At 37.7% G+C, this 14182-nt stretch overlaps 1 protein-coding gene across 2 annotated transcripts in view; it reads right to left on the reverse strand.

The window, feature by feature from the left end:
- Nucleotides 1–14182, reverse strand: part of LOC306857510 (vesicle-fusing ATPase-like) — a 33303-nt gene that overhangs the window by 5006 nt on the left and 14115 nt on the right. For both annotated transcript variants that reach the window (XM_079397487.1, XM_079397486.1), the window contains exons 8-18: nt 13877–14032; nt 11036–11235; nt 9118–9283; nt 8937–9011; nt 8668–8855; nt 8045–8140; nt 7570–7726; nt 6132–6265; nt 5929–5995; nt 5629–5708; nt 860–994 (exon numbers count right to left, since the gene is read on the reverse strand). In XM_079397487.1, coding sequence (XP_079253613.1) covers nt 860–994; nt 5629–5708; nt 5929–5995; nt 6132–6265; nt 7570–7726; nt 8045–8140; nt 8668–8855; nt 8937–9011; nt 9118–9283; nt 11036–11235; nt 13877–14032 — 1454 coding nt within the window. The remainder of the gene's footprint in view (nt 1–859; nt 995–5628; nt 5709–5928; nt 5996–6131; nt 6266–7569; nt 7727–8044; nt 8141–8667; nt 8856–8936; nt 9012–9117; nt 9284–11035; nt 11236–13876; nt 14033–14182) is intronic.

Below are 14182 nucleotides of genomic sequence, written 5' to 3' on the forward strand. Positions count from 1 at the left end.
ATTAGGATTTTATGGCCCATATATTAATATAGTGAGTATATGGAGCTTAAACTTGAAGAGGAAAAAACACCTCAACTAATTCTCTTCAGAGGCTCAAACTAAGTAAAAATATGTAATTTGGGGAAATTGCTGAGATTTATATGGGCAAAAAGTAAGAGGAAATTCTGAGCCTGTACTGTAAATCATACGATTTTTATAAAAGTATACACTACTATCATAATATACATATAAATGAATATAGGTGTCACTCTACATCTCCTGATATCATCTCTAAGCAAAATATAAGCCATTTAAATGCTTAATTTTATGATCAAAGCTCTGTATTTTTTATTTTATGGGCGGAACATATAATGCATCATGCATGCAATACAATACAATGATGACAGATGTACAAAAAAAAAAAAAAAGAAAGGATAATCCAGTAAACCTAAATTGCATCATTCAGCAAATGTTCATCTTGAAATGTTAATTCCAAAATAAAAAAAGTTATCCTTATATTTACTTACATAATAGTGATAAAAATCAGTATAAAAATCTGTAAAATTATAAAAATCTGTAAAGATTCCACAACAAATGGCTCATGTACCATGACCTAAAGGTAAACATTTTTACAATTATACTAAATGGCCTTTTACTTGCTGAATTAATATTAACTAGCACTCAGATGACAGAAGGCATGTTATGATTATGTACAATAAGTTTTTCAGAAAGTTTTGATTATGTTGATAATGTAGAGGCCTTAAAAAATGTATGTATCAAATGTGATACACTAGGCTTTATAAGGTTAAGTGTCTAAAACCTTTTGGGGCAACTGCACATCTTTTATCTCTTGAACTCTTTGCGTTTCTAAGAGCCTCACCTCCAGGGCCTCCATGAGATGTTCTCCTCTAGAGATGTTAGGGATGTGAACTGAAGTGCTGAAAGAGTCCAACATGCCCATCTCCTGCAGAACATCCTTCCGGCTAGTTGTGCCAAGAATCAGCAACTTACGACCCTGCAGTGTAAATACAACCAAATGTGTAAAATTATTTTTTTTTCCAATTTATGGTAAAACTTTTTAACATTGAAGGTCAAAATTTCTCATTGAAGAACTTTCAAGATGTGCTACTACAGCCATGCTATGGAGCATATCTACGTGAAGTAAAGAGTTGGGCCATTCCCAGAGGCTCCAGCGAGCAGAGGGGATTATGGGTCGCCCCCCTGTGGCGCCCAGTATATGCTAGTGCATGCAGATGAGGTGCCACACAGGCAGCGGGCCTGCCAGATCTCAGCTCTCTCACAAACCCTTTCTATCAACTCACCCAAGACCCGACTCCCTGCTGAGTGCTGCTCTATACAGTCCTGATCTGGAGGAACAGACCCTCAGCTATTCAAAACACCTTACAAACACAGCACAACACCTATTCCTGCCTACATACACACTCACTGCCACCAGGAAGGCAGACACAGCAGTAGCTTGTTGGGGGATCTGTACACTATGAAAAAAACACTATACACTACTGCAGCAAAAAAAAAAAAGTTTTTAAATGCAGCCAAAATATCAATGAAGATTCTTGATTAGTAGTTAAAGTCAAAAGAATGTTCTAGGGCTGCAAAACGATTAATCGTATTCAAAATAAAAGTTTGTTTACATACTATTAATCGTTTCGCAGCCCTAGATTGTTTAAATTGTATGTGTGACTGCTTAGGAAAGTGACAGGATGATTTTTCTCAATAAAATTTGAGGTAACCTTTGTGTTCATAATACAAATGTGTGGTACAAGTTACATACCAAAGTTTAACCAAAGGTTCTCAAACATTTGGGGTAACCACAGACTCACAACTTGAAGGAAACATGCTCACCAAGGCTGCATTTAAAAAACACAGTAAATACAGTAACATCGTTAAATATTATTACAAGTTAAAATAACAGTTTTCTATTTGAATATATTTTCAAATGAGACTTTTCAGCATCATTACGCCAGTATTCAGTGTCACATGATCCTTCAGAAATCATTCTAATATGCTGATTTAAGGATCATTTCTTATTATTATCACAGTTGAAAATGGTTGTGCGGTTTCATATTTGTGTGGAAACCATTATACCTTTTTTCAGGATTCTCTGATGAATCAAAACATTATAAAATGTCTTCAATGTCACTTGATCAGTTTAATGTCTTCTTGGTAAATAAAAATATTACTTTATTAGAATATATGAAGAGTTCATTTGCAAAAACATAACGTTTTTAACAATTTTCAAAAATCATGTTTTTTCATTGTGCATTTCAATTAATCTCAATCAAACTGCAGTCGGGTTATTTTGATTAGGTTAAAAAAATAACAAAAAAATACAGCTAACTAACACAATAAAAAAAACATGATTTTTTAAAAAATAAAAAAATTGAGTTATCTGTTTTTGCAAAAAAACATTCATTATATATACTCTTTATATACGCCACTTTATTAGGCACACCTGTTCAGTTGTTTGCTAACACAAATTCCAGCAACTCGAGGGGAAAGGAAAGGGAAGTGGTGTGTGGCCAAGTATGGTGACCCATACTCGGAATTTGTGCTCTGCATTTAACCCATCCAAGTGAACACACAGTAGTGAACATACACCCGGAGCAGTGGGCAGCCAATGCCGCGGCGCCCGGGGAGCAGTTGGTGCCTTGCTCAAGGGTCTCACCTCAGTCGTGGTATTGAGGGTGGAGAGAGTGTTGGTTATTCACTCCCCCCACCTACAATCCCTCCCGGACCTGAGACTCGAACCCACGACCGTCAGGTTACATGTCTACATGTGGTGAAGACGACTTGCTGAAGTTCAATCTGAGCATCAGAATGGGGATTTAAGTGACTTTGAACATGGAATGGTTGTTGGTGCCAGAAGGGCTGGTCTGAGTATTTCAAAAACTGCTGATCTACTGGGATTTTCACACACAACCATCTCCAGGGTTTACAGAGAATGGTCCGAAAAAGAGAAGATATCCAGTGATCGGCAGTTGTGTGGATGAAAATGCCTTGTTGATGACAGAGGTCAGAAGAGAATGGGCAGGCAGGTTAGAGATGATAGAAAGGCAACAGTAACTCAAATAACCACTCGTTACAACCAAGGCATGCAGAATACCATCTCTGAACGCACAACACGTCCAACCCTGAAGCAGATGGGCTACAGCAGCAGAAGACCACACCGGGTGCCGGTCCTGTCAGCTAAGAACAGGAAACGGAGGCTACAATTCACACAGGCTCATCAAAATTGGACAATAGAAGATTGGAAAAACGTTGCCTGGTCTGATGAGTCTCGATTTCTGCTGCAACATTCAGATGGTAGGGTCAGAATTTGGCGTAAAGAACATGAAAGCATGGATCCATCCTGCCTTGTCTCAACGGGTCAGGCTGGTGGTGGTGGTGTAATGGTGTGGGGGATATCGGTCCAACATATTTTATTATATCTTTTCATGTGACAACACTGAAGAAATTACACTTTGCTACAATGTAAAGTAGGGAGTGTACAGGTTGTATAACAGTGTACATTTGCTGTCCCCTCAAAATAACTCCACACACAGCCATTAATGTCTAAACCGCTGGCCACAAAAGTGAGTACACCCCTAAGTGAAAATGTCCAAATTGGGCCCAATTAGCCATTTTCTCTACCCAGTGTCATGTGACTTGTTAGTGTTACAAGGTCTCAGGTGTGAATGGGGAGCAGGTGTGTTAAATTTGGTGTTATCGCTCTCACTCTCTCATACTGGTCACTGGAAGTTCAACATGGCACCTCGTGGCAAAGAACTCTCTGAGGATCTGAAAAAAATAATTGTTGCTCTACATAAAGATGGCGTAGGCTATAAGAAGATTGCCAAGACCCTGAAACTGAGCTGCAGCACGGTGACCAAGACCATATAGCGGTTTAACAGGACAGGTTCCACTCAGAACAGGTCTTGCCATGGTTGACCAAAGAAGTTGAGTGCATGTGCTCAGCGTCATATCCAGAGGTTGTGTTTGGGAAATAGACGTATGAGTGCTGCCAGCATTGCTGCAGAGATTGAAGGGGTGGGGGGGTCAGCCTGTCAGTGCTCAGACCATACGCCGCACACTGCATCAAATTGGTCTACATGGCTGTCGTCCCAGAAGGAAGCCTCTTCTAAAGATGATGTACAAGAAAGCCCATAAACAGTTTGCTGAAGACAAGCAGACCAAGGACATGTATTACTGGAACCATGTCCTGTGGTCTGATGAGACCAAGATAAACTTAGTTGGTTCAGATAGTGTCAAGCGTGTGTGGCGAGTAGGTCAACCAGGTGAGGAGTACAAAGACAAGTGTGTCTTGCCTACAGTCAAGCATGGTGGTGGGAGTGTTATGGTCTGGGGCTACATGAGTGCTGCCGGCACTGGGGAGCTACAGTTCATTGAGGGAACCATGAATGCCAACATGTACTGTGACATACTGAAGCAGAGACTGGGCCGCAGGGCAGTATTCCAACATGATAACGACCCCAAACACACCTCCAAGATGATCACTGACTTGCTATAGAAGCTGAGGGTAAAGGTGATGGACTTGCCAAGCATGTCTCCAGGCCTAAACCCTATTGAGCATCTGTGGGGCATCCTCAAATGGAAGGTGGAGGAGCGCAAGGTCTCTAACATCCACCAGATCCGTGATGTCGTCATGGAGGAGTGGAAGAGGACTCCAGTGGCAACCTGTGAAGCTCTGGTGAACTCCATGCCCAAGAGGGTTAAGGCAGTGCTGGAAAATAATGGTGGCCACACAAAATATTGACACTTTGGGCCCAATTTGGACATTTTCACTTGTACACTCCCTACTTTACATTGTAGCAAAGTGTCATTTCTTCAGTGTTGTCACATGAAAAGATATAATAAAATATTCACAAAAATGTGAGAGGTGTACTCACTTCTGTGAGAAACTGTGTATATGTATGTATATATATGTATATATATATGAGTGTATATATATATATATATATGTATATATATATATATATATATATATATACATATATATATTACTTTTCATCTTTTTATAGATGATTTATATTATATTACTAACCCTAAATGTTTGAACAATAGATATGTAAAAACTGGCTTATTTAATATTAATTAAATTAATATCATTTTTTGACTGCTGTTTTGTTTTGTTGTGTAGTTATTTGATAAGAAATTAACTATCCTGCTGCTTTTAGCCAAAGAGTTTACTGCTTATTTACTAAAGTGCTTAGTCAAATACATAACTGTCATATAATATGCAAAATGAGAAAACAGAAAGATTTTACCACATATTAATTGTATGTGCCCATTGAGTTAACTGAATTTTATGAGTTGACTACCAAATCAACATTCGATGTTGGTAACTTTTGTCAATAATTGTATTAATTTAGGACCACTAGGAATCCTTCACAGACTACAGTCTGAGAACCACTGATTTAGGATTATACTTGGCGTTAGAGGTTTTAAAAACCCCTAATATTAAGGTTAAAATACTAAATAATAATAATAAAAAAATAATAGCAGACTAAAATAACTCCATAGGCGTTAGAGTGACTCTTTTCTGATGGTGTTTTCTAGTGAAAAGGAGGTGCTGCTCCCTGTCTGTGGATGGCAGTACTACAAGCTGATGTAATTGTGCAACTTTCTCACCCGAGGAGGTGGTTTCTTCAATAACACCAGCAGAGCCTGCAACACCAGGTTAGAGAACCGTGGCCCTATGGGAACAAAATCTGTGGAGTGGAGAAACATCAGAGATGAGACCAAGCATTCCATTGTATATTGCCATCACTTCAAATAAAACAAGAACAAAAACTAGACAAGAGTACATACACCTCTTCTACATCCATATAAATAATAAATAAAAGGGCACACATAAAGAGCACAGTGATGTTTTTGAAAGTATTATCAGATTTGACAGGAAGTGCATCGTCCTCGTTTTGACATACTCACCCAAAAGTCTTTCTATATCGTCCACCAGCACACAGCTCAGTTGCGACTTGTAGGCATCCTCGAATATCTAAAGAGATGAAAACCATAAGCCCACTATTAAAGGCCAGCAGCTGACATATCACATCTGTAACATCCCTCATGACAACTGCTTTCAACACGCACAGATATCATAATGTCTTAACCTACAGCGACGAGGTTGCTACCTTCTTGATGGCCTGACATTTGGCGGTCTCTGCAAAGCCAATCATTTTGTCTGGAGAGCAGATCTTGATGAAGGGGAACTGGGAGTCCTCTGCGATCTTGGCCGCCAGTGCGGTCTTGCCACTGTGAGGAGGCCCTGAGGGAGCGGAGAGCATTCACACTCTCAGTCATATCAGATTGCAGCATTATGGTGCATGTTTGCTTGTATGAACCAGAGCACAAGAGCAGGGAAGAATGCTGTTCCCTCAGTGTGTGTGTGTACATGTGTGCAGTGTATGTGCGCAACTGTAACTTGACGATCTACAAGTTACTCATAAATTTATAGTCAGCTATCCTTTTGTACAGTTAGCTATTAGCTCTTAGATGCCATCCTTATACCCTCTCTTAGGTCTAAACAATTTGCCAAAAAAAGAAAATAATGAAATCACAATATGTATTTGTGGATTCATCAAATCTCAAATGCTGTTATATAATCAAATAAAAACATGTACAGAGCATTTCAGAGTGAAGTACAGCACTGTGTTCATTTACATGTTAAGCTCATGGTCCAGTGTTTTCAGTGTCTCAGAGCAGCTTTGTTCACAGTAAATATTGCTCCAAACTGCATATATTCTGGGTTATGGTCCTTTAAAACGCGCATTTAGGAACACAATGAGGGCCACTCATTTACCAGATTTGTAACAAGAAGCGTTTAACATATGAAAATTAAAAAAATAAGACAGAAATAATAAAATTGTTATTTTACAGTTCTAGTTATATAATTTGTCTTAAATATTCATTATTTATTTCACAGTGAAATAGCATTATTACAATAGTATTACTTTCTTTTATTTTTTATTTAATCATAAATGATAAGAAGATTTATAAATGATTTAATTCAATAATTATACTTTTATAATTATATTGAAATATAAATCACACATTTTGTGGCTAAATTGTGCAACGCTGCATATATTCACAGCGAAGCTGGTGCTAAAAAAAAAGTGAGATAAATTAATTAATTAATTGCAAATCACATTTTTTTTTAATCAGAAAAATACTACTTCCTCCCAAAAAACCCTCCAAAGACATCTCAGCATACCAGTTTTCAGCAAACTCACAAGCAAAGTGACTGATAGGCAGACAATGTTTTGAATTACAAAAAAATATGATATTATTCTTGATTAAATATTTGAATTGAATTATTTAAATTGCATTTATTTCATAAAATGACTGTAATAAATCTTACAATAATATTGTGTATTGCTAAAAAAAATGCTACACCAGCATCTGAACTAGGATTCAATCAGTGAATCATTTTTTGAACTGGTTTGCCGTCTAAACCAATTCATTAAATTGAATCAAGCTTTTCTATGCTTAATTTAAGAGAGAGAACAAATTTTGTTTTTTTACTCCCTAAATAGGAAATGTAACACTGTAAAGTTTGTGTGTAAGACTTGCCTTCTAAAAGCACAGTTACTAGTGGTGTGCGTTCACTGTTCTTGGTCTGTTGCACCAAAAGTTCTCCATCTTCCAGTACGTCAGACACAGCATTGCTCCATTTCACAATACCGTTCATGATGTAACTTAAGTAATCCTCCTGATTAGTGCCAAAAGCCTTTACAGGAAAACAGAGAGAACTGCATTAAATATTAAAGCAATAAATTACTTACTTCATTACTAAAATGATTCAATAATGCATAATAATTTGACATTTTTCCTTTAAAATTCAGTCTCAGGTGGCCCATTCACAGTGTAAAATGCGCAAAATAATTCACCAAACATTAATTTACATGTTGGATGCAAATAATAACAACCTTAAGACTAAGTGGGACTTAATGCCGACAGTGAAGTTTGGCTGCATGAGATCTAATCAGGGGATTTGGATTCAACATATTATGCAAACTGAATATACAATAATGGAGAGTGGACTTACAGGCTTGATGTCATTATTCAGAGAGGCCAAGAAGTCATTCCTGCTGACTTGCAGCATCTGAGCCTTTTCTGTGTCCACCTCCACCTGAGTACTAGCCTACAGGAGCAAAAACACACAGATTGATCCTCAAACTCATCCACTTAATCAAAATTAAAGGTCTAGAAGCAAGAGAAAGACAGACCTATTACACCTGTGTAAGCTCCATCAAATATGGGAGCATTATGTGTCAACACCATCAAATATGGGCATGTGTGAGCTGCTAACACACACGTACACACACGCGCACACACACACACACTTTGTCTAGCTATAAAAAGATATACATAGGCTTCTAAAAACTTGTCTTCATATAAAGCAAGATTTAATTTGTTTACAATTTACTACCTCAAGCATTGAAACAATCTTTTCTTATATTCACATAAAAACCACAGCATTTAGATGGTATTCAAATGTGTAACACAACATTGCTGTAATCTGATGTAAACTGCATTTTATTTGTATAATAAACCAATTTTGTAACTTGAGATAAGTTCCAACCAGAGTTCAGAACTGATTTTGTTTAAATCAACCATAATTAGTTATGATTGTGGTGGTGCATTGTGGATGAGATGATGAGATCAGACCTTGATGTGACGGTTCATGGCAGTCGACTGGGCAGCTCGCACAAGCCCTTCCAGCTCTGCTCCGCTATAGTTCTTGGTCTCAACAGCAAGCTCCTTTATGTCAACATCTTTGGTCAGCATGTTTGACTGCCTCATTTTTGCAGTGTGGATATTCAGGATCTGAAGACGGCCCTTCTCGTCAGGCAAGCCTGGAGAAGGATGATTAGACAACTAGTGGTTTCAGAAACCTTGAATATGTGACCTATTGAAAAGAGTCATTCAGTTCTCACCGATCTCCATTTTGACCTCCAGTCTGCCCGGCCTCAAGAGGGCTTCATCGATCAGGTCAGGCCTGTTGGTCATTCCTTAAATACAGTATGATTTAATAATGAAACAAAGCCAAAATCAATGAACAAAACATGAAGCATTGTCATTCTTGTCATGCTGGCTGATATCACAGGAAGTTCTCACCAATGACCAGGATGTTGTTGAGCTGCTCTACACCATCGATTTTAGACAGTAGCTGGTTGACTACAGTGTCGTGAACCCCAGTGCTGCCCGCCATGCTGCCACGTTGTTTACAGATGGCATCAATTTCATCAAATATGATGATGTGCAATCCACTGTTGGCCCCCAACTTCAAAAGCCAAAAAAAAAAGACAAAATATTTATAACAGGGCAGTCATCATTTTAAAACTGTCATATGAAGGTTCACTTGTAATATTACTATAGAATATACATTTTTGGTGTTTTTGCCTTTATTATGATATAGTCATGAAGCGAAGTGGGAGAGAGGAGGGGGCTGGGATCTGGTAAGGGCCGCGAGCCAGAACTCAGGATGCCCAAAGCGCAACTGCGCTATATGGCTATCAGTGCCAATAATATTATTGTTAAAGGTTGTGACTTTAAAATGTTGAATTAAAAGAAAAGTTTTTTTACATTAAAAGTATTTAACAGGTATTTATTAAAAGCACTTATATAAATAAATGAAATGAAAGTAATAAGTAACGTACTATTATAATATGTATCGAATTGGATTAGTTTATATTTGAAAATTTTCAGTTTTCAATTTAGTTTAAGTTTTAGTCATTTTTTCATGTGTTTGTCATTTTATATATATATATATATATATATATATATATATATATATATATATATATATATTTCTATTTATCTTAGTAACTTAGTACTATAACTAAATTACTATTAAAATTACTTTAATTGGTAATTATAGCTATTTTAGTTTTTAAATGTAAACTTGCGTAAACAAATTTTAGTTAGTTGCCAATACCTCGTGAGCATTTCAACATTTTACTTTGTTTAAAAGTTTTTCATCAAATATTTATATTAATTATAATAATTATTTTTAATTTTATTACAGCTTTATTTAAATAAATTAAAATAATTTTTTAATTTTTAGTTTTAGTTTGTTTTAGGTAGCAGAATAGAATAGAATATTCAGCTTTATTTAAATTAATAACAACTATTTTAATAGTTTTAGTTTGTTTTAGGTAACAGTAAAACCACAGAACAGCACAGAACAGAACAGAATGCAATTTAGTAGCAGAATAGATAGTCTCAAAGGAAAATAAAAAGTCAGGTTAAATGACAAGCCTTAAAACTCAAATTTTGTTTTGATGTGTTCTTAAAAACTTGTGTGTATAGTTCTCTTGGGCTCCCTGCTTAAATGCCAGGTTGGTGAATGGACTGTGACTGTATAAACTCTGTGACAATGGCCCACAATTAAGAGTTATCTTCTTCATCTGGGAGGCTGTCAGAGGCTAGGTCGTAACATTTAGCACAGATAGGAGGCCAGTATGAGTGTGCGTGGCCTCCCGTGAGTCAGGGTGAGGGGTTAGAGATAGCCGAACACTCTCATTAAGAGGTGACGAGTGAGCTCTTCAACGTCATGTAGTCACACTGTCTACCAACACAACATCACACTCAAGCACGGCCAGAACCAGCAGTTCACTGCCAACACTTCTCGACACATCACCCTTGGAAAAAAAAACAAACTATGATAATGTTTCTAAGCAAACACTACGCCATTTACAGTAATTCAGTAAGTATATTTCAGCAATTTGGAGTTATTTGTAGAGCTGCTGGAGGGCCCAAAACTGGGAACAGCATCCTTCGTACAAACCTAAGTTTGCTCGCCATGATTTTTTTTGACTGTTGACAGAGCAGCCTTTCTTTAAAGTGTCAAATATCAGTGGGTTCTGTCACAGAGCCAGATGAATGTAAAGTTGTGCAAAACGTCCATATGGCCTTTCTAAGATAACAGTGATTTGTGAAGTGCATGAAAGAATGGAAGTTTTTCCCAAGTGTGTAATGTTTAATAATTTGCATGAAATCTCTTTTCCCTGCATCTTCTTTCCTGGTTTCTTACCCTCTTCTGTTCTTCCTCGGCATCAGCAAACAGCTTTCTGATGTTGGCCTCTGACTCGCCCACATATTTGTTCAGAATCTCTGGCCCGTTGACCACCTTCGGCTCTCTGGCATTCAGCATCTTACCAATCTGGCGCGCCATCAGGGTTTTACCACAGCCGGGCGGCCCAAACAGCAAGATCCCCTTCACGTGTTTACAGCCTGTGGAAAGAGTCAAAACCGGAGGATGTGAAACATAAGACATTACAAAATGGTATAAGCATCAACGACAAACTGTATAAAAGAGTGTTCACAGTAAATAAAAGGAAAAGTCTTTTAAGAAACAAGTTTAAAACACGCCAACCTCATGTCATGTTGTATAACCAAGTAAAAAGACAACGCAATTCCTTACACTTTGAATACATGTAAATGCACACAACCTAATCATCTTCTTTTTTTTTTGCTAAATAAATACATTGTTGTTCGAGTTTTTTATCTCTTATGCTCACCAAATCTGCATTTATTTGATCAAAAATACAGTAAAACTGTAAAATATCATTACAATTTAAATGAACTCTTTTCTATTTTAATTAATTTTAAAATGTAATATATTCCTATGATGGCAAAGCTGTATTTTTAAAAGCCATTACTCCAGTCTTCAGTGTCACACGATCCTTCAGAAATCAGTCTAATATGTTGATTTAGTGCGCAAGAAACAATCATCATTATTTTCAGTGCTGAAAGTACTGTTTAATATTTTTAAACTGTTCAAAAGAACAGCATTTATTTGATATAGAAATCATTGGTAACACTATAAATGCATTTAATATCACTTTTTATCAATTTAATACATCCTTGCTGAGTAAAAAAAATAAAAAGCCAATCCCATATATAAAGCACACACAAAACGTATGGCGAAGTGTCTAATACATCTGTTTTCAAAGTAGCACAGTGCTCTTTTTGATGAGCAATGGCATTTCTCAGACAAGAACCCTGTTTTTGGTTAACAACATCTGCTGGCTGCCATTTGGAGAGAGCGGGAAGGCTGGAGATAACCAGCAGGCCTGAGATGAGAATCAGTATGGCCATTTACACCTGATGACAGACTCAGGTTGAGGGAGGGTAGGCTTCCAGACTTTTCAAAGAGGAGAAAAACGAGGCTGTGGCTGGGCAGACTGAAATGACCTTTAGCTGGTGGGAGTTTTGGGAGAAACTGGGTGTATTGGTGTAAACTCCCACCCAAGTGCTGTCAGACAATAACATACTCAGACACACATCCGCACCTTCTTCCTTCAGCACCTGGGCTCCAAAACCAACCCCAATTAGGTGCTCACCTTTGCGCTATCAAGACCCGCCATCTCATTAGAGCAGCCAGCTGCCTGAGCCAGAGGCCGACTCCTGAAGCCATCACACCACAAAGGTCATCTCTCGCGCACACACACACTGCACTCTGAAGGCTGTCTGTGTAAATGTGTATGTGTGTGCATGATCAAGTCATCTGGAAGCTTACAGGAATGCACCCTTCATAACTGTTCATCACAGAGTGTTTAGATGAACCTTGCAGGAGAAAATGCTTTATAGAAAAACTATGAAACATACAAGAAAAATCCATAGCAGGATAAGGGTAGGTGCTGACAGGGTGTTCGAGGTGGTTGCTATGCTGTTGGTGAATGATAACTAGGGTATTCTGGGTTTATTCAAACTCCTAAATCTTAATAATGATGCTTGACTTAGAACATTTAAACATTCTTGTGCAAAGCTTGGCAAGTTCAGAATGGTATAAAATGATAAACCACAAACTAAGTGTTAACAGTTATGGATAAACCAACTGAAACCACATGTATGCAAATACCATACACTCCTGGTGGCCTTAGAAAAGATGGATTGTGTTAAGATGAAATATTTAGTTAGAATTATTAGAAATTTAACAAACAAGCAACACAAGACATAAATCATTCTTGTTTCAAAATAACAAAAACTTATAGTGCAACAGTAGGTATCCAAAACACAATCAAATCTCTACTCTAGATCCCAAAAAAAATTTTTTTAATTGAAGGTCTTGATGTGCGTATGCCACAAATGCATCAGTGCAGGTAATGTTGAGTGGAAAGTCTTTATATAGAGATGGTTTGGCCGTGTATTATGCTAATTTTTCACCATTGATATGAATTCCTCATTTAGGAAAGAGCACCTGTTGAGAATCTGTACGAAATTCAGCGTGAGAACTTCTTTTGCACACACACTTGTTCACAATTATTGGCAAAAGACACTCAGTGTCTAAAAGCTGAGAACTGAACGTAGACAGCAGTTTCAACTGAAAATGATTATAATACTTTAACTGCAGGAGTCAATCTGATGGGAATGTGTCTGCTGGATAGCATCTTTAACAATTGTTTATCTGTTTAAAGGCTGAATATAAATCATAAACACACATTTTGACCGTAAGCCAGAGGCAAAGGAGAAGACAACATAAGGATGTTTTTTTCTAACTGAGCTATTCTCTCATTTATGGTTAGGATGAGGTGCTGGGAGGGTCTGAAAACTGTCTGTCCAAACTCTTATATATTTTGGCTTTGTCCTGTGTCTCTCAAACTGCGTGTTTCATGTCGCCCACAACATGCGGTGCCTCTGCCTCACTGGCCGCTTAAATTGAGAGGAATGTGGTTGGAGAAGACAAAAAGAGGAGATATATGAGAGAAACAACGGCGTCATGCACTTTTTATTTTTTGAGGGAGCAATAGAGGCAGTCCTACACCACTTGGTACCTCAAGCAAGCTAAGAAAAGAACCTAGTTGCTTATTAAGTAAGTAGAAGTAGCCTACAGTTTTCACTTCAAAGTGCCACAGGGAGAGATAAGACTCACCCATCTGCTCCACTATGTCTGGAGGAAAGACTCGTGAGGCGAAGGCTCGACGGAAGATGTCTGAGAACTCCTTGTCCAGGCCTCCGATGCCCATGCGCTCAAAGTTCCAGTCTGGGTTGATTATGGACTGCCGAGAACCTCTGGTCTTTGCTTTTCCTAGAGAAAAATGACCAAAAACAGCCCGCTGAGGAACACTTAAGGAATTACACATTTATATTTAATTTTCCAAGGTTATACCACATGTCAAATATTAAGTGATGTGTAAAATTTTGAGTAGAGGTGACAATTAAGTGAGGTAGCTTAAGT

Source organism: Barbus barbus (assembly GCF_936440315.1).
Source record: "Barbus barbus genome assembly, chromosome: 38".
In the NCBI taxonomy this organism is placed as follows: domain Eukaryota; kingdom Metazoa; phylum Chordata; class Actinopteri; order Cypriniformes; family Cyprinidae; genus Barbus; species Barbus barbus.